General features: G+C 51.4%; 1 protein-coding gene across 3 annotated transcripts in view; it reads left to right on the forward strand.

Annotated features, from left to right (window-relative positions):
• The first annotated feature begins 620 nt into the window (after positions 1 to 620).
• The window catches only part of CHRDL2 (chordin like 2), a 34,101-nt gene continuing 10,941 nt past the window's right edge, over positions 621 to 23,780 (forward strand). For 2 of the 3 annotated variants that reach the window (XM_005903220.3, XM_005903221.3), the window contains exons 1-6: positions 621 to 1,386; positions 12,345 to 12,457; positions 16,471 to 16,564; positions 18,482 to 18,624; positions 21,191 to 21,284; positions 22,985 to 23,040. In XM_005903220.3, coding sequence (XP_005903282.1) covers positions 1,305 to 1,386; positions 12,345 to 12,457; positions 16,471 to 16,564; positions 18,482 to 18,624; positions 21,191 to 21,284; positions 22,985 to 23,040 — 582 coding nt within the window. In that variant the 5' untranslated portion in view covers positions 621 to 1,304. The remainder of the gene's footprint in view (positions 1,387 to 12,344; positions 12,458 to 16,470; positions 16,565 to 18,481; positions 18,625 to 21,190; positions 21,285 to 22,984; positions 23,041 to 23,780) is intronic. The other variant, XM_070383722.1, reaches the window with a different exon arrangement.

Consider the following 23,780-nt stretch of genomic DNA (forward strand, 5'->3'; position numbering starts at 1 on the left):
GGCCCTGCCTGCAGAGGCAAAGGAAAGACTGTGTCCTGCTTCTGGAGTGCTAGGGTGGGATGGGAGGGAGCAGAAGATTCGCAGAGGAAGGGCCAGGGATCCCGCATGGCGCCTCTAGATTCGGGGATAGCTAGCCAGAGCATTCCAGGCGCCTGGAATTCGGACCCCTTCTCTTCGAGATCTGAGTGCTTTGACGTGCTCATCCCACGTGCGAAACAATTGTGGGATTAAAAACATTAAAAGATACTTAAGATACTAAGGTCCCCATTTTAGCACGGGGATCTGGGAAACAGACTCAGGTGGAGTGGCCAAGTGCACAGACCATTAAGAACAGCAAGTGTCCCGATTTCATCCAGAGGCGGGGTTCTGTGCAAGCACCATGGAACTCCCTCACCTGGGCGCCTGTCGGATCCACAGCCCGCTTCGCCTTTCCGACCCCGACATCTCTCCCTTCCCCACCCGAAAGTTTCTGACAGGGTTCAGTCCTCCTGGGCTCGGGGCGCCGCGGGGAGTTAGGGGTTAAAACCCGTGGCCCGGGTGGCTCCTTCCCCCTCCCCAGCCCCCTCGCCTCCTCTCGGCGCGGCGCCTGGAGCGTCTGTCCCAGAGACCGGCACGAGAGAGGAGGGGGAAAGTGGGCCTGTTTCTCGGGTGGCCAATCCACCGAGCCCGCGGTGCCTCAGAGGAGGCGCCAGGGCTAGGCCAGCGCCAGGCCGGGGCTGCCTGCTTCCCGCGGCAAAGTACAAATGCGCCCGAGCGCGGCGCCTGGCGCCCTTGGCGTGCACAGCCGGCCCGCGCGCAGCCTCCCCCCGTGGCCGCCGCGCCGTCGCCGCCGCGGGTACCGCCGCGCCGCCGGGCTCCAGGACCCGGCAGCCCGACCCCGAGCTCTGCGAGCAGGGGGCGCCGGCCGCTTCTAGCCCGCACGCCCGGAGCAGCCCGCCGGTCCCGCGCGCCTGGCCCAACGCTGCGCAGCTGGGCGGACTCCGGTCCTCCCTCTCCCGTCTTTCTTCTCCTCCCCTCCCTCTCACCTTCTCCTTTACTTTAATTGCTTTCCCCTCTTGCACACCTTCCTGTATCCCTCCAACCCTTTCCCTCCGTTGGCTTTCCACCTTCCTCCTATTCCCACCTTGGACCTCCCTTTTTGTCCTCAACACCTTCCTCTCAACCCTTCTCTGAATCTCTAACCCTAACCCTCCCCGGGTCTGTGGATTGCTTTGTGCCCCTGGGCGTCAGTGTCCCCCGCATCTCACTTTCCCCGAAGTCCCCTCCCGGCTCAGCGCCTGAGGGCCTGGCCCTGGGGAAGAAGGATGGTTCCCGAGGTAAGGGTCCTCTCCTCCTTGCTGGGACTTGCGCTGCTCTGGTTCCCCTTGGACTCCCACGCACGAGCCCGTAAGTAGCGGAGTGGGTGTGCTGGGTGGCAGAAGAGGGGACCCTGGGGATGTGCTGGAAAGTGCCAGGACTTGGAACCCCAGACTGTTCTGACAGCCATCCAGCGAGCACCTGTGCCGGGAGGGTGGAGGCTTCTCTGCGGACCAGTTAGGGCTGACCAGACTGGGGGGAACTCGGCAAGACTCAGAGCTAAGGGGGCTGCGGCCACGGACCCGAGGGTGAGGGACCTGAGAGCAGTGGGCGAGAGGGCAGGGCACGGTGCTTCTTCTGGAGGAGCGGGGGATGCTTATTCCTAGCAGAGAGTCTGGCGTGTTTGGCGGCAAGGGTGTGATGATGAAGAGGCTATTGCATTTAAAGAGAGCCGGTGGAAAGAAAGAAGAGTTAACTGGGATAACTTTCCCATTGCTTTTCTCTTTTGAGACTTACAACACTCCGGTCAGGTGGGTATTATCATTTGCATTTTACAGATGAGAGAACTTAGACTGAGAGAGGAAACTTGCTCACGTTGACAGAGCTAGTGAGCCATCCGAAGCCAGAGTCTTCAATTCCCAATCTGATGCTTTTCCCCCTGGTCCCACAGCACCTGGAAGGAACTCTGATTTTGAGCTGTGACATTGGGAGGCAGCAGGGCACAGGGAGATAGACCAGGGTCTTCATGATCCCAGATCTGCTGACTACCAGCTGGTAGGAGGCAGATATGTCTCTGAGCCTCAGTTTCCTAATCTATAAAATGGGAGTGAAAATCCCAGGACTGTTCTGAGGATTAAATGGAAGAAAACATGGAAAGCAACCAGCACCAGCAACTAGCTGGTCCATGGTAGGTTCTCGAAAAACACGTTCCCTAAATCATGTTTTTCTACTTGTACACAGTGTAACCTCAGTGAGTTGATATCAACTCTCTGAGCCTCAATTTCCTCACTCTTTCCACAATAGGCTGGTGGCGGACCTCCTACCCATCTTTTGACCGTCTCTTGGAAGGCTGGGAGGGTGAAGAACAAAACCAAAGATTCTCTTAAAAAGAAGGAAGCATCTTAGTTCAAATGCAGACATACCCAGTAAAGAAACCAAGGCCCAGCACGGGCAGTGTTCCGCCCCAGGTTACACCGGGCACAGCCTGGGATTAAACCCCATTTTCCCAGCCTAGAGCACGTTCCTCTCCACAGCTCAGCTCCTCCATCTCTGCCTTCTTTTGCACATGACTTTCTGGAGCCAGCATTGCTGGGTGTTGCTTCATTCCTGTCTCTGATCATCAGGGCAGGCTGCATGTCTGTCCGTCTCTGGGCGGCCACCAGCATGAGATTCACAGAAGTCCTTGGTAACAAGTCCTGAAAAGAGCCCCGTGTTAGTTCAAGTCCTGGCTCTGCCCCTTAGTAGCTGTGTGGCTTTTCGTAAGTGACAACCTCTCGGAGCCTCACTTTCTGCATCTAAGACGCACACCCACCTGAAGGCTTCTCAGGAGAATTAGAGGAGATGACTGTTAAGTGCCCAGCACAATGCCTACTGCTCTGTTAGTGTCTCCTCCTCCTCCTTGAGGCCTGGAGGTTTCCTCCCAACACCTTCTCATTGCTTCTTAAAAGAGAGAATTAGCACAGGATGCCCTTAATGCCTACCTCCCTTGCACTCGGCACATGGCTCTTAACCCCCCAGATTTCATTGCCCTGGATGCATCTTAGAAAGATGGCCTAGAATCATCTTTATGTAGATTGCTCACATCTCCCCACGGCTCTCCTCCTTGCCTCCCAGAGCCTGTCAGCCCTCTACAGCCCAGCTTAGGTCACACCTCTTCCAGCAAACTCTCCCTGCCACCTGATCCATGCTGATCTTCCCTCCTCTGTGCTTCCACTCTTCGGGCCATATTTCTCATTAGGTGCTGCCAGTATTCCATCTCCCCTAGACTGGAGCCTAGTTACCGACATGCAAGAAAAACCTTGGAGCAGAATTGTTGAGTGAAGGTGACGTGGAGGTAGTCAAAGGGGTGTAAGATGCTGCGATTTCAAAGCTGAAAGAACTTTTGAAAGTCACCTGTTTCTACACCTCAATGTACCAATCCATACAGTTAAACCAAAGCCCAGAAAGGGCAAGTGACTTGCCCAAGGTCACACAGCAAATTTATTAAAGAAACGAACCGAGACCTGGATCCTAGTCCCTGATTTATCACTTACTGGTTATGTGAACTAGGACAAATTATTTCCTTCTTTTAGCCTCTCAAAGAAGGCTAATAACTTCTGTGTAATGCTAATAACCTACGAATCTTTAAACAGTCCTGTAGTCATTTGCTAAGGTCTTGTTTGAAGGTCTCCTGTGAAGGCCCTTGTCTTAGTTTAGTAAGTTTAGTTAGTAAGATCTGGGGCCTATTGTAAGTAAGAAATCTCCTGGTGACATCTTAGGTGCTTTCAGAAGTGGTACCCGCAGATAGAAATTCTCAAACCCTGTGGTGTCTGATTCCTGAGATGGCCCTGTCCTGCAGAATATATAGGCCTGTGAACATGTATGGCAGCTTGCTCCTTAGTTTAAAGTGCAAGGGTATTCAAGCAAAGGTTATTCTATCCTTGGCTCTATTTCCAGCCACAGATTGAGCCTTGATCCCAGCCCAGACTGAGTCTCAACTCCAGCCACAGACTGAGCTCTAATCCTCAGACACTACTGTGGATCAAGCCCCATTTCCATTCCCACCTAGAGCCCTTAGCCAGGATGAGCCCCTGATCTGGTCACTGGCCAGTGCAGTCCCAGGCTGAGCCACCTGTGTGTATGACGTCAGTCACTTTGGGCACCCATCCCCACTTGTGTCTGTGGAATGAGAACCTGCACAGTTCCTTGACTCCCTCTCCAGTGCTCTTTCTCCTCTGTCAGCTCCTCTTCTTTGTGCTCTTCCCCTGGTGGCGCAGAGGTTAAAGCGTCTGCCTGCAATGTGGGAGACCTGGGTTCGATCCCTGGGTCAGGAAGATCCCCTGGAGAAGGAAATGGCAACCTACTCCAGTATTCTTGCCTGGAGAATCCCATGGACAGAGGAGCTTGGTGGGCTACAGTCCAGCTACAGTCCACGGGTCGCAAAGAGTCGAACTAGACTGAGCGACTTCACTTCACTTCACTCACTTTACTAACTGTACCCCCTCTCCTAACTCCCCCCCCACCTCTGCTTTAAGGTGTACAGCTGCTTCTGTTTTTTCATCTCTCCCTCCATCCAATCCTGACTTCAGGAGAGAGTTGGTTATCAGGTAAAACCACCAGCTCGTCTACCTCCAAGGTTTATGTATACCATAGAAATCAAAGTTTTTGGCCCCAGGTGACAAAACCTTAGACCCAAGAGGCAGGGTGGGGGCAGGAAAGGAGCTTCTGTGCTATGACATGGTACAGATGGAATCAGAAGGTCAGGGCTCCGGTCCTGGCTCTGCCTCCAGTTCCAACTGTGACCCACAGCAGGTTGCCGTTGTCTGCCTTGACTTTTCCCAGCTGTAGAGCAATTCAGTGGGAGTCAAATAGATAATCTTTGAGGACCTTTCCAGCTTTAACATCTCATGATTCTAAGACCCAAAGATGCTATCGCCTTGGTTCAGGGTCCGCTCTGGCCTTTGGAAAAGGGAATTGGGGGAGTGTGGGTCTGCAGCCTGGTACCCTTGCCCTCCAGGGAGGAGTGGATAGACAGACATCCACTGAGAATCAGACACCAACAGAAAGGGCCTAGAGGGCCTGGGACAGAGGGTACAGAGGGCTGACGTCTGGCTGCAGTCAGATCCCTCTCTGCCTCTGTCTTGAGGTTCTGCACCTCTCTCCCACCAGTAGAGGTCTCTGTATCACTCACTCGCTTGCAGGCTGTTGAGCAGAGCTGGGCAGCAGCTGTGCAGTTGCTCCAGCTGTTGCACCTGTTCCAGGGCTGGCCTCTCAAGTTCCCCCAGCCGCCGGCCATGGCACCAGGCTCTGGGAGAGAGACTTTGAATCCCTTGGACTCCCAAAGAAGAGGACTGGCATGCGAGCAGTGCTGCTGGAAGGTGCAGTGCAGAGATCATTGCAGGCATCCCTCTGCCTCTGGGCAGGATGTCATCCCAGAGAAGCCTGTTTCATACTCTGTTACCCATACTTATAGTCAGGATTCTTCCTTTACCTCAGATAAATCCTTCTGTTTGCAATTTAAAGCCATTTCTTCTGATCCTGTCCCTTAGGGGATGGGCATTCCTATGAGAAGCCCCCACCTACCTGGATCTGAAGACACATTAGAGTTCATGCTGGAAAAAATCAATTATCTTAGACCAGGGTCAGGCTCTCTTTGGGACTGTGTCCACATCTGTAAAATATGGGATTGGACATAATCTCTCAATCCCTAACTTTCTAAGATTTTGTGTGTTAGTCATTCAGTTGTGTCCGACTCTGCGACCCCATGGTCTTAGCCTGCCAGGCTCCTCGGTCCATGGAACTCTCCAGGCAAGAATACTGGAGTGGGTTGCCATTTCCTTCTCCTTCTAAGATTTTCTGAACCTATAAATGTATTAATACATGTCCATGGAAGAAGAGAATGTAAATAGTTTATTCTCTACCCACTGACCCTTGCCAGGCAACTGAGCTGTCTTTCCTGGTTTGCTGACTCTCTCTTTTAAGGTCCTTCTATGCTCCTGAACATTTGTCATGTGCCAGATAAGAATTCAAGTTCACAGAAGCCAGGGTCCTTTCCCTAGACTGCACAGCTCATGCACTGAGGAGCCGAGGTTTTTACTTCTGATTCCCTTAGGAGGCCTCCCTCATTGAGTGCCAATACCCAGCACAGAGCTTATGTCTCAGAGAGGAGCAAGTTTGTTGGTGTGAAAGGGAACTATAAATAAATAAAGTACAGCATAGTGGGCATGAGGGAAGAGATGTGAACGTTCTCACATCCCCATGCAGGCTGGCTCACTCGGGTTTCCTGAGTTCTTGCAGGCTGGGGTCAGGCCAGCCACAGTTCCAGCCCCAGGTCTACCTGGTGCCCTTCTCTTGGTCTCATCCTGCCTGTTTTGCAGCCCAGAATATTCTTGTGTCTTTTCTGCCTCCTCTTGAAAGAATTCCCAGCAACACTACCCACTCCTGGCTACCCTTAAGAGATCTTAAGAGACCATGAGAGTCTCAAGGCAGACTGTGGGATGACCTTGGATGGGACAGCTTGGGAATTTGGACTTACATGTGAAGATCATGAAATCACTCAGCCTCATACCTTCCTGGGCTCCTGGCTATTTTGTACATAATGTTTGGTGAACAGTTTAGGAGTTCAGATGATGGGAGCTGGAAAGGGGAGGTCCAGGGCCAATTTCTGTTAGGCGGCAAGGTCAAAGTGCCCAAAGAGATTTGGCTCTTCTGTCACATGATTAAGTTCTCTTTTTGTTGAAGCAGGAAGTTTCCAAGATAAAGGACCAGCAATTGCCTCCTCCTCCAGAACCTTTCTTAACTCCATTCTTTCATCCCACATTCATTTACCAAGTGCTGATTCTGTGTAGGCTCTGCACAGAATACTGGGGATACAGAAATGAATGCCATTGGCCCTTGCTCTCAAGAGACTCACAGTTTACTAAGGAAGAGAAGTCCATTCAAAAAGTACTTCTAACCTAGTATGATGCAAATTGTGGCAGAGGGCTGAACTCAGTCTGTAGGACCGCCAGAAAGGACTGGCAAGTGGCCTGGGAGTTTGGGATGGCTTCACAGGATGGCATCGAAACAGGCTTTGGAGGATGAGGAGTTGGTCCAACATTGGAGATGGAGAATCACATTCCAGGTGAAGAAAGAGTATGCGTAAGGGTACACAAGCATGAAGGAGCGAGGGTAGGGGCGGGGTGGGGATGGGAAGAGTGAGAAATTTAGCGGGAGGATGTGAGGCTTAAAAAAGGGCCACCACAGAGAGTTCTGCTGGAAAAGCAGGTGGGAGCCTGCTCATCATAGGCTAGAGTGACATGATAACACTATGACAGATACCAGAGTCTGTCTGATAAACGTAGCTACCTTGAATTCAGATTAGGTCAACGAAGTTCAATCATCAGGCTAGGTAAAGAGATTCGGCTTTGCCCTGGCCAAGTGGGTGTTTCCTGCAGGGAGAGAAACTAGCCCCAGCACACCCCAGTCACCTTCAGGAGACTACATGGACCACAGTCACTACCACCCCTTTGCGTGCAACTTCTTCTCTGCCCGACTCCACCTTGTTAACTCCTTCAAGATCCAGTTCAGGCATCTGCTCAGGGAAGACTTCCCTGAAGATCCCATGCTTCCACTGTCAGAGCATTTGTCTGACTGCATGTATTATATCTATCTGTCTTCTTCATTAGGCTGTAAGCTCCTTGAGGGTGGGCACTATGTCCTGTTTAGGCATGTACCAGGTCCATGGGCATGTATAACTTGATATACAAAATGCTCAGTACATGAATAAAGGAACCAATGTTACTATTACTAATGATAATAAAACATCAAAATTAATGGTAACACTTACTGCCTATGTGCTAAGAACCCCACATTCACTTGGTTATTCAGGCCTGAAACTCCAGTCCCACCCTTGACTGCCCCTTCACCCTCTCCACCCTTATCAGTCTGTCTGAAAGCCTACCCACTGTACCTAGTAGGTAGTCCTCAAATCTGTATTTCTGTCCCCCAGCACTGCTTCTGCCTTGCTCCAGGTCAGTGTGATCTCAGAAGAGATGACTGTAACAACCTCCTGTGGTCTCTCTGCCTCCAATTTGAGATCTAGAATGTTTGACCTTAGTGGCAGGTACCATGATGTTCTGGGTACTTGGGGGCTGCCCATAGGATTCTTGGAGTAAAAAGAATACTATGAGAAACAGAAATTGTTAGGGTAATTTGGGGTCAGCAACAAGGTCTGCTTTTTCTCTCTTTGTTTTTAGCCTACCATTTGGCTGAACATCTAATATGTGGCAGGCATTAGTCATATTATATATGTTATTTGACTTAATTCTGCAATAACCCCCAAAAGGTCAAGATTATTACTCGACCATTTGACAAATATGGAAACTGGGGCCTGAAGTGTTTAAATAGCTTGTCTAAATGCAGGTTGCAAATAAAAGCCAAATTCAGTTGGAACCCCAGCCTATCTGACTCTGAAATCAGAGTTTCGGGACTATATACACACTGGGTGAGGGGTATGAGACCCGTCCCTGTTCTTCTCTGTCTCTCTAAAGACAGAGAACAGCTCTCTAGAACAGCTCTCTCTAGAACAGCTCCAATCATCCGCCTCAAGCAAAAACTTCCTCCACTAACGTCTTCCTGGATTAGACATCACTGCTGGGGGCCATTAACTCCTTAAGTCCCCTGAGAGAAGGAGCAATTGGTCCCCAAGTTGGAGAAAGAGATGATGGGTGGTCTGAGATGTGGTGGCGGGGTGCCAGGGCCGGAGTGGGAAGACCACAGAGGACCACAGAAAGGAGATGAGAAGGGAGGGAATGTGAGAAACAGACTTTGCTCCTTCTCTGTGTCTCTCAGGATCGGCTGCACTGGCTGCCTGGGCCTCATCCTGCCCTGTTTGGAGCCCCTGCAAGCCTAGGTGTACAGAACCATCAACATATCCTGAATCATGGAAGCTTGAAATGGTCAAATCTTAGAATCACAACATCATGCAGTTCTAGAAGCTTTGTTGTCTCATGATATGTAGGCTCTCAGAAACTTGGAATTCTCAAATCTTAAGTCTTAGAAACTTAGAACCTTAGAGTCTAAGAATGTTGACATCATGTATTCATAAACTATCTGTACAGAAAACCTGTGAAGATCAGAGTTCATGCCCACTCCTTATTTTGAAGATGGGCAAGTGAGGCCCAGAGAAGGGAAGCAAGAGTCTTCCTCAACATCACACAGTGAATTCATGGCATAAGGAGCTAGAGCCCCTTACCAGCCAAGTGCAAGGATGGGGCAAATGCCAGAGCTGCACGACGGAGGCAGCCTGCAGTCTTGCCAGGTCCTCCTCCTGCCTGGTTTTGGCGTGGCCTTGGGCACTCACCTCCCTAGAAAAAGAGGGAGCTCCAGGCAATGCCACCCTTCCTTGTGCTTCTCACCTTGGAGGGCGTGGTGGGGTGGGGATTGTGGCTCCTGGGGTTGACGGACAGTTTGCCAGGCCCCCCATATTCTTAGCTGCTGCCAGGTCCATCAGTGGGGGAAAGGGCCCCCTGGCCTGGGCATAGGCTGATACATTCTCTCTGTCTTCATGCTCTGAGCAGGCGAGGGGATGGAGTGGGGGTGCCAGCTGGCACGGGCCAGTCTGCAGGGCCGTCCCAGGGAAGATGGAACAGGATTTCTTCAACAGCAAGGCTAAGTCCTAAGGCTGCAGCAGTGTTGCAATTGCGCCCTTTCCTGGTCGGGGGAGGGGACTGAGGAAGAAAGACATTATTCAATCCTTGGAGAGTTGGGCTGGCTCTGACAAGCACCCCAGCTGGGCCTGTGTCCTGCCCTCTCTGCCAGCGGAGGCTGAGAGATAAACACAGCTCATTTGATACGGGCCAGCCGGGGCCTTGCTGGGAATGGGATCTGCTGTCTGATCCCCCCTCTACTTTGTGGGGTTGGGGAGCAGATGGGGCAAACCAAGCCATGGTCCCCAGTGGCCACCGAAACACAGACCCTGAGGGCATCATGGCCATGGCCTCAAATCCTTGTTCTGGGAAACCCAAGAGACACAACAGAAGCAGTGCAGGGAGCCGAGGAAGCTGATCTCAGCTTCTCACAAAGGCAGCTTTCTAAAGGTTAAGAATGGCCCTTAGCTCCTGTCCTCCATTCCAGCCCACCCTCAACGTGGAGGGGGAATTCCTGTCTCAAGGGCGAGCTGCTCCTGCTACTGAACTGCTTTCGATGCCCTGCGATCCTGCAGAGTTTAGGTGTCTAAGAGAATGATTCAGAAAGTGTGAGACTCTAGAAAGTGTGCAGGACGGAGGCATGGAGAGGAATATCTGGATTCTAGATTAATAGAGGACCAAGAAAAAAAAAAAAAACTCCAGTACTTTGGCCACCTCATGCAAAGAGTTGACTCATTGGAAAAGACTCTGATGCTGGGAGGGATTGAGGGCAGGAGGAGAAGGGGACAACAGAGGATGAGATGGCTGGACGGTATCACCAACTCGATGGACATGAGTTTGAGTGAACTTCGGGAGTTGGTGATAGACAGGGAGGCCTGGCATGCTGCAATTCATGGGGTCGCAAAGAGTCGGACACGACTGAACAACTGAACTGAACTGAACTGAAGAAAAAAAATTTGGGAAAGGGGGATGGTGGCTAGTGGGGACAAGAAACCTCTAGGCCCTGAGTTTGAGCAAAAAACCATAGCAGGTGAGGTGAACTGAAGGGAAGTCTGCTTGGGAGTATGGGGTCCTGGGTTCAAATCAATAGCTGGGTGGCCTCAGGCAAGTCAACTTGGTCTTTGCAGCTCCTCAGTTTTCTCATCTAGTTTTCTTACAATTAACAATTGTAAGTAACAATCCCAATGACCCTGCAAAACTGCCTTATCCTCTTGAATCTAGAACAGATGATAATGTCCATCCAGCAGGGTCATTGTTACCATAATTGTCATAATTATAGCATTCAACTATGTGTCAGCAACTGGGCTAAGTGAGCGTTTTCCAAGCATTATCCAATTTAATTGTCAAAACATTGATGCTAATAAGATAAGTAATTTATATAAATAAAATATCATCGATAAACATTGGTTCCTTTCTCCAAATTTCAATCTCATTTAGTATGTCTTTATGGACACTTAGCTTGTGCTGGGCCTTCCAGATTCCCCCCTAAAAGAGCTTAGATTATTCTTTACGTAATGGAGAGTTTTTTGTAGAATGATAGCATCCCTTCTCTGTTGTAAAAATCACGAGGTACCTGTATGCAGGAGGGTTGGCAAGGGATAGGGCCAGAGGCAGAGCAGCAGGGCAAGGAGGCTTCAACCCCCAACATGGAGCCCTGACCTGGGGCTGGGTGCAGAGCTGGTGAGGGGTGAGGACACGAGATTCAGGACAGAGCCCCAAAGACTGGGCAACTGACTGGCTATGGAAAGACAGAGGGGTGGAGGTCTCAAGAAATCAGGATTGCAGGAGAGATACCTAACCCACATAAGGAAATAAACTATTTCAGTCATTCTTAAAAGCATTCCTCTACATATTGACAACATATCCGTTGTTTGTATCAGTTGTAAATCACTTGTAAATATCATTTGTAAATATCATTTGTAAATCATTACAAAAATAATCAATTGATGTGCAGTCACAGTACCACTGACCATTTTTAAGGATATTGTAAAAGTCAGTTTTGTAGCAACCTCTCACTGGGCAGCACTTTGTTTTCCTGATTCAAACACTTAACGATCAGAGCTCACTGAGGTATAGGGACACAGCATAGTATGAAAGCAGGAAAGCTGCTTTCAGTAGCTTTGTTTGAAAGATATATCACGTGGCCCAGAGTGTGTGTGTGTGTGTGTGTGTGTGTGTGTGTGTGCATAGGCAGGTAAGCAGCAGGGGGCAAGAGAAGGTGGTGCAGAGATGTGGTAAATAAACAAGCCAAATGGGACAAAGGAAAGGGAAGCAAGAGTGACTGTGAGAGTGGGAGCACTGCGCTGAGAGTCAAGAGGCTCTGGGGTCATCCTTGCTTGATGACTGACTTACTGTGTGTCCTAAGAGGTATAGTTTGGCCTTTCTGGGCCTCAGATGATTCATCTAATTATAATAACTAACATTTCTACCACAATTTAAATCTGTAAAAAGCATGTTCACTGCTTGACCCTCTAACCACTCTGTGAGAGAAGTGTCAAAGTTCGGAGAGGGCCAGTGACATGCCCAGAGTCACACAGCCAGGCAAGCTGATATTGAAACTCAGTCATTCTGGCCCCCTGACTAGGAGAGCGTGTCCTATGGATTCTCTTTTGCTTGAGTGTCCAAATGACATCCTTCCTAGAGCCAGAACGAAGGAGGGATGGAGCAGGGACTCCAGGCTGGAGCCTCCTGGGACTCACAAAGCACCGGTTGGTTTGCCAGGCCCAGACATGTTCTGCCTTTTCCATGGGAAGAGATACTCCCCCGGCGAGAGCTGGCACCCCTACCTGGAGCCTCAGGGTCTGATGTACTGCCTCCGCTGCACTTGCTCCGAGGTAGGTTCCTCTGGCCTCCTGTGACAGGTATGTCTGGGAGATGGAGGGAAAGAGGACAGCCTGACTTTGGAGTGGGGGGACTCTAGAACCAGGCCCCCATAGAATTGGGGTCTATCGGCAGCATCTGAGGGACTTGGGGCCACACCACTTCACTACTGAGTACTCAGGCATGGGCATAGAGGCCTACTGTGGGCCTCCCAAGACAAATCACACAGTGGATCAGTGGCTGGACTGGGATGAGGACACGAACCTCCCCTCTCTCACCCAGCCTTCTTTCCTGCTGCCACCAGCCTCCTGTGCCTACACAGCAGAAGGCAGAGCTTCTACCATGTTGGCCCCTGGTCAAGCCTGATGCCAGTGGGAGCACAACCCCCCATCCCTGCCTCCCCTTGGTTTCTTAGCACATCTGAGGCCAATCAGCCTTTTCAAAAAGAACTTTGTGAAATATAGCCAAAAAACAAGAAGGAAACCATAACAGAAAATTCCAGACATATCATGCGGTCCAGTTGACCAAGTCCAAGTTTTGTGATCAGTGGAGCTAATTCATTTCTCCCTCCCTGGAGTTCACACATACACAGTTTCCTCACCCCAAGGGGCTGTAGCTGACATCCCCAAAATACACTCTGAATTCCTTCCTTCTTTCCATTATCATCACTTCCCCTAGTCTAAGCCACTTTCCTCTCTCACCTGGGCTGCTGTGTGAGCATTCTAGAGTCTCCCTGTACCCCTTTTCTCTTTTTAAAATATTTTTTGGTGTTGACCATTTTTAAGGTCTTTATCGAATTTGTTATAATATCGCTTCTATTTTAGGTTGTTTGGGTTTTTGGCTGTGAGGCATGTGCTATCTCAGCTCCCCCCTCCCCCCAGTTAGGGATCAGACTCGCACCCTGGCATTAAAGGCAAAATCTTAACTATTGGACTGTCAGGGAAATCCTCTTCCTGTACCCTTTCTAATCTGTCCACTGCATGGCAGCTCAAAGGATCTTTTCTGAACATAAAATTAATCATGTCATTCAGAAGCTCTTAAAACCCTTCAATAGCTTGTCATTGCACCTAAAGTAAAATTCAAATTGCCTACTGTGGGATCTACACCATCTGAACCATCTGATTTCTGCCTTGTTCTCCAACCTCATCTCCTACCTGCGCCAATGCTGCAAACTCATTCCAACTTGCTCCTCCACTCGGAATGTTCTTCCCCCAGATCTTCCCAGGAATGGTTCCTTCTCATCTCGCAGTGCACGACATAAAGTTACCTCCTTATGAGGCTTTCTGTACAGCCGTTTCTAAAATAGTCTAACCTTGTTAACGCAATCACGTTACCCTGTTTTATTCCTGTTATAAATTTAACATCTGACATGATCTGGTTCCTACTTGTTTATTTTTTATAGTCTGTCTCCCTCTCCGCTAGGATGGAAGCTCCGTGAGAGCAGAACTCTTGTCTCTTGCTCACTGTCCGCAGTGCAGAAGGGACGTGGCACCCAGTTGCCATGAAGTAAATATCGAGTGAATGAATGAGGCCCTGTTCCCTCCACCTGAGGCATTTCTGGCATCATGAAAAGTGCTCAGACCTACACAGTGCTCACCTGCTGTGTGTCTTAGGCAACCTCTCAGAGGCTCTTTTCTCATTTTGAAATTGTGAAAAATAATAATACCTACGAGAAGGCAATGGCAACCCACTCCAGTACTCTTGCCTGGAAAATCCCATGGACGGAGGAGCCTGGTAGGCTGCGGTCCATGGGGTTGCTAAGAGTCTGATACAACTGAGAGACTTCACTTTCACTTTTCACTTTCATGCATTGGAGAAGGAAATGGCAACCCACTCCAGTGTTCTTGCCTGGAGAATCCCAGGGACGGGGGAGCCTGGTGGGCTGCCGTCTATGGGGCCGAGCAGAGTTGGACACGACTGAAGCGACTTAGCAGCAGCAGCAGCAGGGTTGTTGAGAGAATGCAGTGAGATAATACATTTCTATATAACATAATGCCCCTAGTTGCCATTCAATAAATGCCCCTAATTATTCAAGGCCCATTTATTTTAGAGAGCCTATGATAGAGATGCTAAAATGTTTGAATTTATGAGTTACACTGCAGTGGTTAGATTTTTATGATTTTGCAACTGTACTCCTTATACTCACAAAATTTGTCTTGTAAAACCTGTTTTGGGGGGCAAGCTTGATAAAATCATTACCCCTCACCGATACACCTTAAAGTTACATATTTGAAATCATCAGAACCACTTGAATGCTTCCTCCATGAAAGCTGTATCTTCAGTAGCTGGAATAGTACCTATACAAAATAGCTGCTTAATAAGCAGTTTTTATATAAATAAATAGAACCTCATTTTCTTCGATTAAAACAGAATAATGACTTTAAAATAAATAAATAAATAAATGGCCCTAGTAGCCATTCAATAAATGGTAGCTATGATTTTCCTGAGAGGTGCCCTTTGACTGCAAGGCCTCATGCCTTGCCCCCACCGCCGCCCCCGCCACCTTTTGCGCCCTAGCCTGTTTCTACCTTACTTCCTGCTGCATCTTACTCATAATCTCCATTCCTTGAAACCTTCAAGGCCGGAATCAAGAGACGGATTCTAACTCTTCAGGTACCAAAGTTCCTTGCATTCTATCCTAGTTTCTCATCTGAAGGGCTCCATTCATGCTCTGGAGGTTTATCCAGCACCCCTGGGTCCCAGGCCTCAAGAAGACCACTTTTAGAGCTCAGACAGATTCTGTGGACTCTAGGATGCCCTTTAGCACTGATTAATCCTTGTGATCACCTCTGGCCATCTTAGGAAGCAGTGGCCCCAGAAGGACTAGGGCCTGGTCCAGGGTTCTCCATGGAGCAGGAAGCTCCTTTGGTAGAAGTGTTTTAGGGCCTCTCAGGTGGGCCAAGGGTCTGGAATCTCACTCGGCAACTTCAAAGTTTAAACAAAGCTGACTCCAGTTGACCAAGAAAGAGACTATCTCTCCCTCCCCTGCTGGTTCTCATTCATTCACTCATTCAGACTTCAGCAGGCACTCGCTTGAAGCAAGGCCCCGTGCTCACAATTCAGAGATGAACAGAAGGAGGCTTGGTCGTTGTTCTGCTGAACAGAAGAGACAGATGTACTGTTACAACCCAGGGCAACACCTCTTAGAGCAGAAGGGGGAGGAAGGTTTGGGCACCTGAGACAGGCTGACAAACTGCCCGAGAAAACCTCCCGGGGTGGCCTCTCCCCCCAGCTCCTCCATGTCTGCCCACTGTCCTGTGCATGTTTCTCTGTCCCTTCTCTCTCCTTTGCTGTATTTGAAAAAGCCTAAGAACTTCAGGCCCTTCCTCTGGTTCCAGTCCCAAGGCCGTGTGTGGGATCACTCACACCTCCCAGAGACTTAGGGAGCAGATCACAGAGCCCTGAGTCTTCTCCACTTCCCTGTCACCTGCCTTCATGAGTCACAGTCCTCCATTAGCCACGAGGCTCAGATCCAGAGGTAGAAGAACAAAGCCTTGGAGTTAAGACAGCACAGTCAAGATCAATGTTGAGGGACTAATCTGGCAGTCCAGTGGTTAAGACTTTGCCTTGCAATGTAGGGGGTGTGGGTTCACTCCCTGGGGAAGCTAAGATCCCACATACCTCAGGGTAAAAACCCAAAATATAAAACAGGAACAATGTTGTAACAAATTAAATAAAGACTTTTTAAATGATCCACATGAAAAAAAAAATCTTTAAAAAAAGTCAGTGTCAAAATAACCCAAGTCTTTTACTTGGATTTCTCTCCTTAGTCCCTCACCACTAAGGGACACAAGATCTGTGCAGATCCAGGCACGTGGTGTGCTCCTCCATGGTGGGAAGGGACACGGATGAGTGAGCCACACAAGTGAGCAGGCGGGAGGGAGACTGGACACGTGGAATTTATCACTTTTATCCCACTGCAGGCTGAAAAGGAGTGCAGCGCCCCATAGTTGGGAGGGGTTTGAGAAGAGGACAGGGGGAGGCAATGGCTCTTTGGAAGCACGACTGACCCCTGTGTCCCCTTCAGAATGCCCACGTGAGCTGTTATCGCCTCCACTGTCCGCCCGTCCACTGCCCCCAGCCCGTGACTGAGCCGCAGCAGTGCTGTCCCCGCTGTGTGGGTGAGTGGCCTTGCGTCTGCCCTCGTGCCAGCCTCCCACCTGCCCACTGGCCCTTGACCCACTCCTGACACAGCCACTTCTGGAATGAGAAGGGCAGACTCCAGCCACCAGAGCTGTTGAGACACCAAGGTGCTCACGAAACTCATTCTTCTTGGATCCCCAAGGAGGGCTGGGGTGGCCACAGACTTCTCAGCCTTCAGTAGCTGTGCTTGGCAGGAGGAGGGAGGGAATGTGGAAAAGAGCTGAAGGAAAACAGGCGTGCTTGACCTGTTGATGGCACAGGTGGGCTTCGTTCTCTCAGGGGCTGGCCAAAGCCTGAGAGAGTGGATGCACCCCGTGTGAGTGAAGGTGAGTGAACTGGGGCTGAGAGGCCCTGCAGGGTGACCCTGGGATTACCGCCCGGGACTGGGAATGGCCACAGGAGTTGAATATATTCTCTGAGACTCCTCCTGTGCTGCAGTTCAGAGGTTCTAATATGTGCCCCAATGCTAAATGTCCATGATTTTAAGAATCTACCAATAGCTGCTGAGACTGGGATTCCAGGAAGCAGAGGTAAGAGAGGAGAGAGGAGAGGTGATCTGAGAAGAAACCGACATAACCAAGTGGCAAATGAGGGGCAGTCAGCCGGGTGGCCAACTTGGAAGGCAGGAGAGGTCAAAAGGAGGACCCGTGTTTAGTAACATCGAGAAGGTGATGAGGGGAGGGAGTCCCAGGTTGTAGCCTCAGCTCCAGACTCTGGAAGCAGCTCTCTTGGGGGACTGGAGACCTGTGTGGAGTATGGGCGTAGAGGGGCTTCTTTTCCAAGTGGGATCCCAGTAGGGATCTGACTGTGACTCCACCTTGGGTCATGGTTTCCTGGCTCTGGGTTCACTAGGGGAGTGGGGTCTCTAGGCTTCATCCTTCCCAGCGTGGGAGCATCACACCTCCTCCCGGCTGAGGCTGACCCCAGGAGTCCTGACCGCTCCCCGCTGTGCCTCAGCCCAGCCCCCTTCTTCCTGCCATGCTCCTCACTCCCTTCCTCTTTCCCAGCCTTGACCCTTTGCCTGCCTGGTCTGCATATTCCTCAAGACTCATCTCAGCCATCGGCCCCTTCAGGAAGCCTTCCCTGACCGCCCTTCCCGGCTGAGTTAGCGGCGCCTCTTTTATGCTGCCACATCTTCTGTGCTCCCATCTGCCCTAGCCCAGACCATACCAGAGTCACTGCTTGGGGCCTGTCTCTCTACCCAGTGAGACCATCAGTTTCCTGATGTGAGGGGCTGGGCCTTATTTGCACTCCATTCCCAGCATGTAGCATGGCGCCTGGTGCAGAGAAGGTGCTTAGGAAAGGTGCCTTGAAAAAAGGAGCAGGTTCCGCTTGAACTGGAGGGCTACCCCTCCACTCAGTAGGGTGAGGACAGGCTAACTGGCAGGTGATGGGGAGGGTGTCTGGTGGCCAGGGAGTGGAAGGCACTCACTCCAAGATCAGGCACAGTCCAGATCACACGAGTGAACTCCACAAGGATGAAACTCCATACGGAACCTTGTCTTGTTCACTTCTGTATCCCCAGAACCTAGAACAGTGCCTGGCAGTAGCAAGTGCTCCATGGATGCTTACTGAATGTTGAGTGAACTAGCACAGGTCTAAACTGAGTGGCACTCAGTGGAGCTGAGGCTTCTGACCTTGCCTTATTGCTGCAATCAGAGCCACCGCTGACACTCAGGGGCTTAAAGGCCATGGGAGGGAGTGACATGGTCAGAGAGGAATGTCAGGGTTCCTCTTGGTTCATCAATATGAGGTCTGGCTGGGAGGGCTGAGGCCAGAACTTGGTTTAAATGACAACAAGGGATAAGATACAAACATTTCAGAGAAGTGGCCCAGTTAGTTCTGATAAAGCTCTAGACCATTTTCTTCTTCCTCCTTCCCCTCCCCACCTACAGAACCTCATACCCCTTCTGGGCTCCGGGCCCCACCAAGGTCCTGCCAGCATAATGGGACCACGTACCAACACGGAGAGATCTTCAGTGCTCACGAGCTGCTCCCCTCCCATCTGCCCAACCAGTGTGTCCTCTGCAGCTGTACCGTAAGAACTTCGACACCCCTCTCATGTAGGCCAGTGGTCTGGGCCCCGGGGGATTGTCCCTCCTGGTCAAAGGGCATGAGAATGAATGGGCTCCAGGGAAGGGAACATCTGTGGGTGGGAACCTCCTGCTCAGGGCTTCCACGTCCTTCTGAGCTGCCTGGTCACCTCGCACTGACCCTGGCCATTTCTGTGTCCTCTGTAGACTGCACTCCTTGAGGGCAGGAGATATACTCAACTCATTTCTGTATCCTGCAGGGCCCCCAGCTCAGGGCCTGGCACATAGCATGAATGAACGAATGATCAGTGATCAATCCTGGGGTGCAGAGACAGGGCCAGACTGTTTGTAGTAAATGTAATTTAATCTGAAGTTAATTAAACTCCCCCTGCTTTGGTCAGAGCTGGGCCTAGGGTCAGGTCAGGCAGAGCTGAACCAGCAGTGTTATCAGGAGACAGAGACTGAAGTCAAGCAGGACCTGAGCTGGAAAGTCTTCCCCTCTGCCTCGGGGGTTCCAGGCGTGGCCCTGCTGCACATTTGTAGGTGGCCTTCAGTATGTCATCCTCACCCTTGGGCTTAGTGCATCTGTGCACTGGGGTGGGAGAAAGCCCTGCTGTCTCAATTTCCCTACCACCTCCCCAGCAAACTTCTCTGAGCCTCAGTTCTTCTGAGTGTGTAAGGGGGTCTAGGTTTCCCTGATGGTGCTAGAGGTAAAGAAACTGCCTGCCAATGCAGAAGACATAAGAGACATGAGGCCGGGAAGGTAGTCTGGAGGAGCGCATGGCAACCAACTCCAGCATTCTTGCCTGGAGAATCCCACGGACAGAGGAGCCTGCTGGCTACAGTCTGTAGAGTTGCACAGAGTTGGACATGACTAAGCACACATGCATGCACACCCAGGAGTCTAACAAGGTGATCTCCGAGGTCCTCTCATTAAATAATCATCAATTCAGCAGTGACGAGAGGGTAAGAGGTCCATTCTAGGTGTCAGGCACCCAAGTTTCAGCTCTGGCTCTGCCACCGTCCCATGCGTGACCGTTAGAGACAGTCATCTCTCTCGGATCTGTCTCCCATCTTTTCAGTGAGAGGATCCCATCACTCTGAGTCTAAATTCCAAGGTATCTGTGCTGCAGAGCAAACAACTTATAATAAAAGGGACCACTTAAAAATCAACCTAGACAGTGGTTATTTTTGCAAGGCCTGGGCCTCTTGAAGTAAACTAGGGCACTGTACCTACTAGGAAATGCCTTATGTTTATACACAGTGTCCCAATGGCCCTATGAGAAGGCTATCACTAATCATATTTTATAGATAAGAAAACTGAGGCTCAGAGCAATTAAACGATTGGCCTAGGGTCACATGACTTCCCAGGTGGCACAGCAGTAAAGAATCTGCCTGCTAATGCAGGAGACACAAGAGACGTGGGTTTGATCCCTCAGTTGGGAAGATTACCCGGAGTAGGAAATGGCAACCCACTCCAGTATTCTTGCCTGGAGAATCCCATGGACAGAGGAGCCTGGTGGTCTATAGTCCATGGTGTCACGAAAAATCAGACATCACACACACACACACACAGCTAGTTAAGTGGCATACTCAGAACTCAGACGCAGGGCCACATGGCTCCAAACCCACACTCTTTCACCTGTACTGTGCTGCACGTGGATGAAGAGGGGGCTGTGGGAAGAGAGGACTCATGGTGGGGGAACGTGGTACATGCATTCTTGTGATCCCTTGTCCCCTCCCCCTGGATACTTGGGTCTCCCCTTCTTTCTTCTCATCCCTGTTTATATGGGACTTGTTTGAAGGATCGGAATCCTCACTTCTGAGACTCACTGGAAAAGGAATAGGGGAAGGATTCGAAGTAATCTCACTCCCTCCCAGGGACATATTGTGCCTTTCAGTTTAAAAAGGGTTTTCATAACCGTTCCCTCATTTGATTTCACAACCCAGATGGAAGTGCCCCCGTTTCACAGATGAAGAAGCTGAGGCCCAGAGAAGTGACTCACCAAAGGTCATCTGGCCTCCTGACTCCCAGAAGGCCCTTTCTGCTGCAGTCTTGCCTTTCCAGGCTGGGTCCTGAAGTTGGGGACCTAGAGTTTGCATAAGAGCAAGATGAGCTCAAGGAGACATGCACTCGTCCTGCTCATCTATGCTGGGCTCCCTGTCCTAGGCCAGGGGAGAAGGACATTGACAGCAGGAGGAAGAGCCTGAAACATTCTGCCTGGCTGCGTCTCTGACTTCAGGGGGTTCAGGCCCCTCCATAGTCCCTTCCCATCTGTAGGTTGGGAAAATCTCACCTCACTAGGTTGCTGTGAGAGCCTAGGAAGGGCCTGGGTATGAAAAGGCTCAGAAGCTGAAGGATAACTGTTACCTTGGGGCCTGGAGTGAGTGGGAAAGGTGCAGGGCCCTCCTCTGAGCTGCCTGGGCCTTGCCCTGGACACTGTGCTGCTCCCCTCTGCCCACCTCAGAGGAGACCTCCAGCCATGGACCACCAGAGCGGGGGCTATCCCAGCCCCAAGGCTGGTCCTCAGCAGAGGTCATCTCCCAGCTCCTGTGTGCTCTGTCTGTCAGGAGGGCCAGATCTACTGCGGCCTCATGACCTGCCCAGAACCAGGCTGCCCAGCACCCCTCCCGCTGCCCGCCTCCTGCTGCCAGGCCTGCAAAGGTGAGTCTGTCCCTACATCTGGCAGTGTGCACCCACCCAGCACAGGGACCTAGCCATGGACTGTTCAGGGGACCCTCAGGGGTCACCCAGCCCCTTCTTTCCTCAGGGTGGTGGCTTAGCTGCACCCCTCAGACAGCTGAGCCTGTGCCAGACGCTGATGTGCAGTATTTGTGTTATAATCCCAGGGAGCAGGAAGGAAGGGACAGAAAGTGAAGCAGGGAGGGAGGGAACAACAGCAGAGGAATGTGTTGGGGAGCTGGCCTTGACTTGACATCAAGCGTGACCTATTGCTCCAAGTAGCCTTCTGCTCCTCAGAAAGGTCTGGAGGTGACAGAGGGAGAGGAGGAATCGGTCCACCAGCCACCAACTCCCACTGGTCAAAGATTCACCCCAAGGCAGGGTCATTCCCTCCCACTCCCCACTGTGTTGGGCTATCCTGGGAATGGGAGAGGGAGTGGTGGTGGAGGGGGAGATAAGACATGGGGGCGGAGACATGGAGGAGGCGTGGCCTGAGGGCACCTGCTGCCAGATTGAGTCTGAAGGAAGCTGGCTACAGTCCATGTGAAGAGGGTGCTGCTGCAGTGCCTGCAGTGAGGGGATAAAATGCCTGCTGTCAGATGAGGCCAAGAGGATCCGAAGAGGCACAGGAGAGGGGTGTGTAGAGCAGAGACCATGTCTCTTCCTGTCTTCCTCATCGCAGAGCTGGGCACAGGCCTGGGTTTACTGGGGCTCCAAGCCCCTGTGTCAAGCAGAATCCAGGTAGCATCTGTGTACGGAACAGAGACAGGCAACACAGTGGCGAGTGCAGGGCAAGCAGCTTGGGCAAAATGAAATGCATGGATGGCCAGATTGTTCCCTGTGGGCTGAGGTAGTCCAGGAAAGCTTCCTGGAGGAGGCAGACCTCGAGGAGGGCAGTACTCCACCATGGAATGCTTGCCCAGATGTTGGCATTGTGGAAGAGCACTAGACCAGAAACCAGTTTAGTTCTGGTTCTTCCAGTGAATTCCTGCAGATTCCTTCCCTTCTGTGGGCCTCAGCTGTGCTGTGCATGCACTGAGTGAGTGCGCTTGGTGATTTCTAGCAAGCAGTCTGATTCCCGTGTTCTGGGTCTTTGAATCCAGACTGCTCAGTGGCAGCCAGACTGTATGTGAGGCAGCGGTAGGGGGGCCCTAGGAAGTTGTAGGACTTCACAGGGTTTTGAGTGCTGGGGCCCAGACAGGTAGGGGTGGAGGAGTCCTAGGCTGTTCCAGTGGGAGGGACAGAGAGACTAAGGACAGCAAGGGAGCGTATAGTGTAAGCCAAGCCTGGTGACTTCAGGTATGGCTGGGCTGAGAGGCTGCTGGGGGACCGCAGCTAAGCAGGCTGTGGGGGTGGGATTCGCAGCCCCTACACCATCTGAGACGAGCACTGAATGACACGCTCTGGCCTAGCCAAGGGGTTCAGTCTTAAGTGACCAAGAGGCCAATGTGGAGATACAGTCTGCAATTCAGTTGTAGGGATTTCATCAACCCAAAGGTGAGGAGACGTGTAATGAGAAGTAGGAATAAATACCCATGGGGCCAAGGGAACTACTGGTATGGGGCTGCAGGAGTAGTGCCAGGCTTTGGAGGGGTAGAGCCTAGAGGTGGGGAGGCCCACAGGGCTCCAGCCAGGAAGGCTGAGGAGGTGGAGGCTCACTGGACTTCCCTTTGGGTTTCTAGATGGGTCCAGTGAGAAGTCGGCTGAAGAGGACACCACACAGTCACACCAAGGGGTGGTGAGCGCACAGCTTTATGGAGCAGGTGGGGAGGGGGGCGAGGGGGCTGGTCTCCTGGGCCTGAATCTCCTTGACTGTGGAGCAGGCAATCCCAGCTATTGCCTTCATGTCTCATTTGTCCCCTAGGTCGGTTCCATTAGCCACCACCAGGTTCCAGGCTCCTCTTTAGACTTCCATTCCAGCTCCCACAGTGGCTGGTGAGGAAGGAGGGGTCTGGGGGAAAAAAAAACTCCACACAGGGCAGAAGCAGGCCTCAAGCGTCCTGATTTCCCTCCTGGAAAATTCTGACACTGTCCTGTCCGGAGCCTGTGTCTGTCCTTATTCAGGCCACCTCTGGGCAGCATGTCTTCAGAGGGAGTGGCCTCTGACTTAGGCCAGCCTTCCATCCCGCTCCTAAGGTTCCAGTTCTCTGTCTGGGGCTACCTCACGTTTCTGGCTCCGTCTTGACCCCTCTCCATCTTGGTCTAGCGTTCAGATGAGCTAAACTGCCTGACTCTGGTCAGAAAGAAAAGAGCTGGGAGAATGGGCTCACACCCTGACTCACCTTCCTGTCCATGCCTACCCTGTGAACAGCTCCACCTGCGCTTTCCGCCTGGATCACCTGGACCCTGGGGCAGTCGAAGTGGGACTTCCCTCCCCAGAGACTCCCCAGAGGTCTGAACTAACGAGCCTCCCTTCTCCTCTGCCAACTCACCCCCTTTCCAGGCTAGGTCTTCCCTAGAGGGTCCTTGACCATGCCA

The sequence above is a fragment of the Bos mutus genome, chromosome 15, assembly GCF_027580195.1.
Source record: "Bos mutus isolate GX-2022 chromosome 15, NWIPB_WYAK_1.1, whole genome shotgun sequence".
NCBI classification, from domain to species: Eukaryota; Metazoa; Chordata; class Mammalia; order Artiodactyla; family Bovidae; genus Bos; species Bos mutus.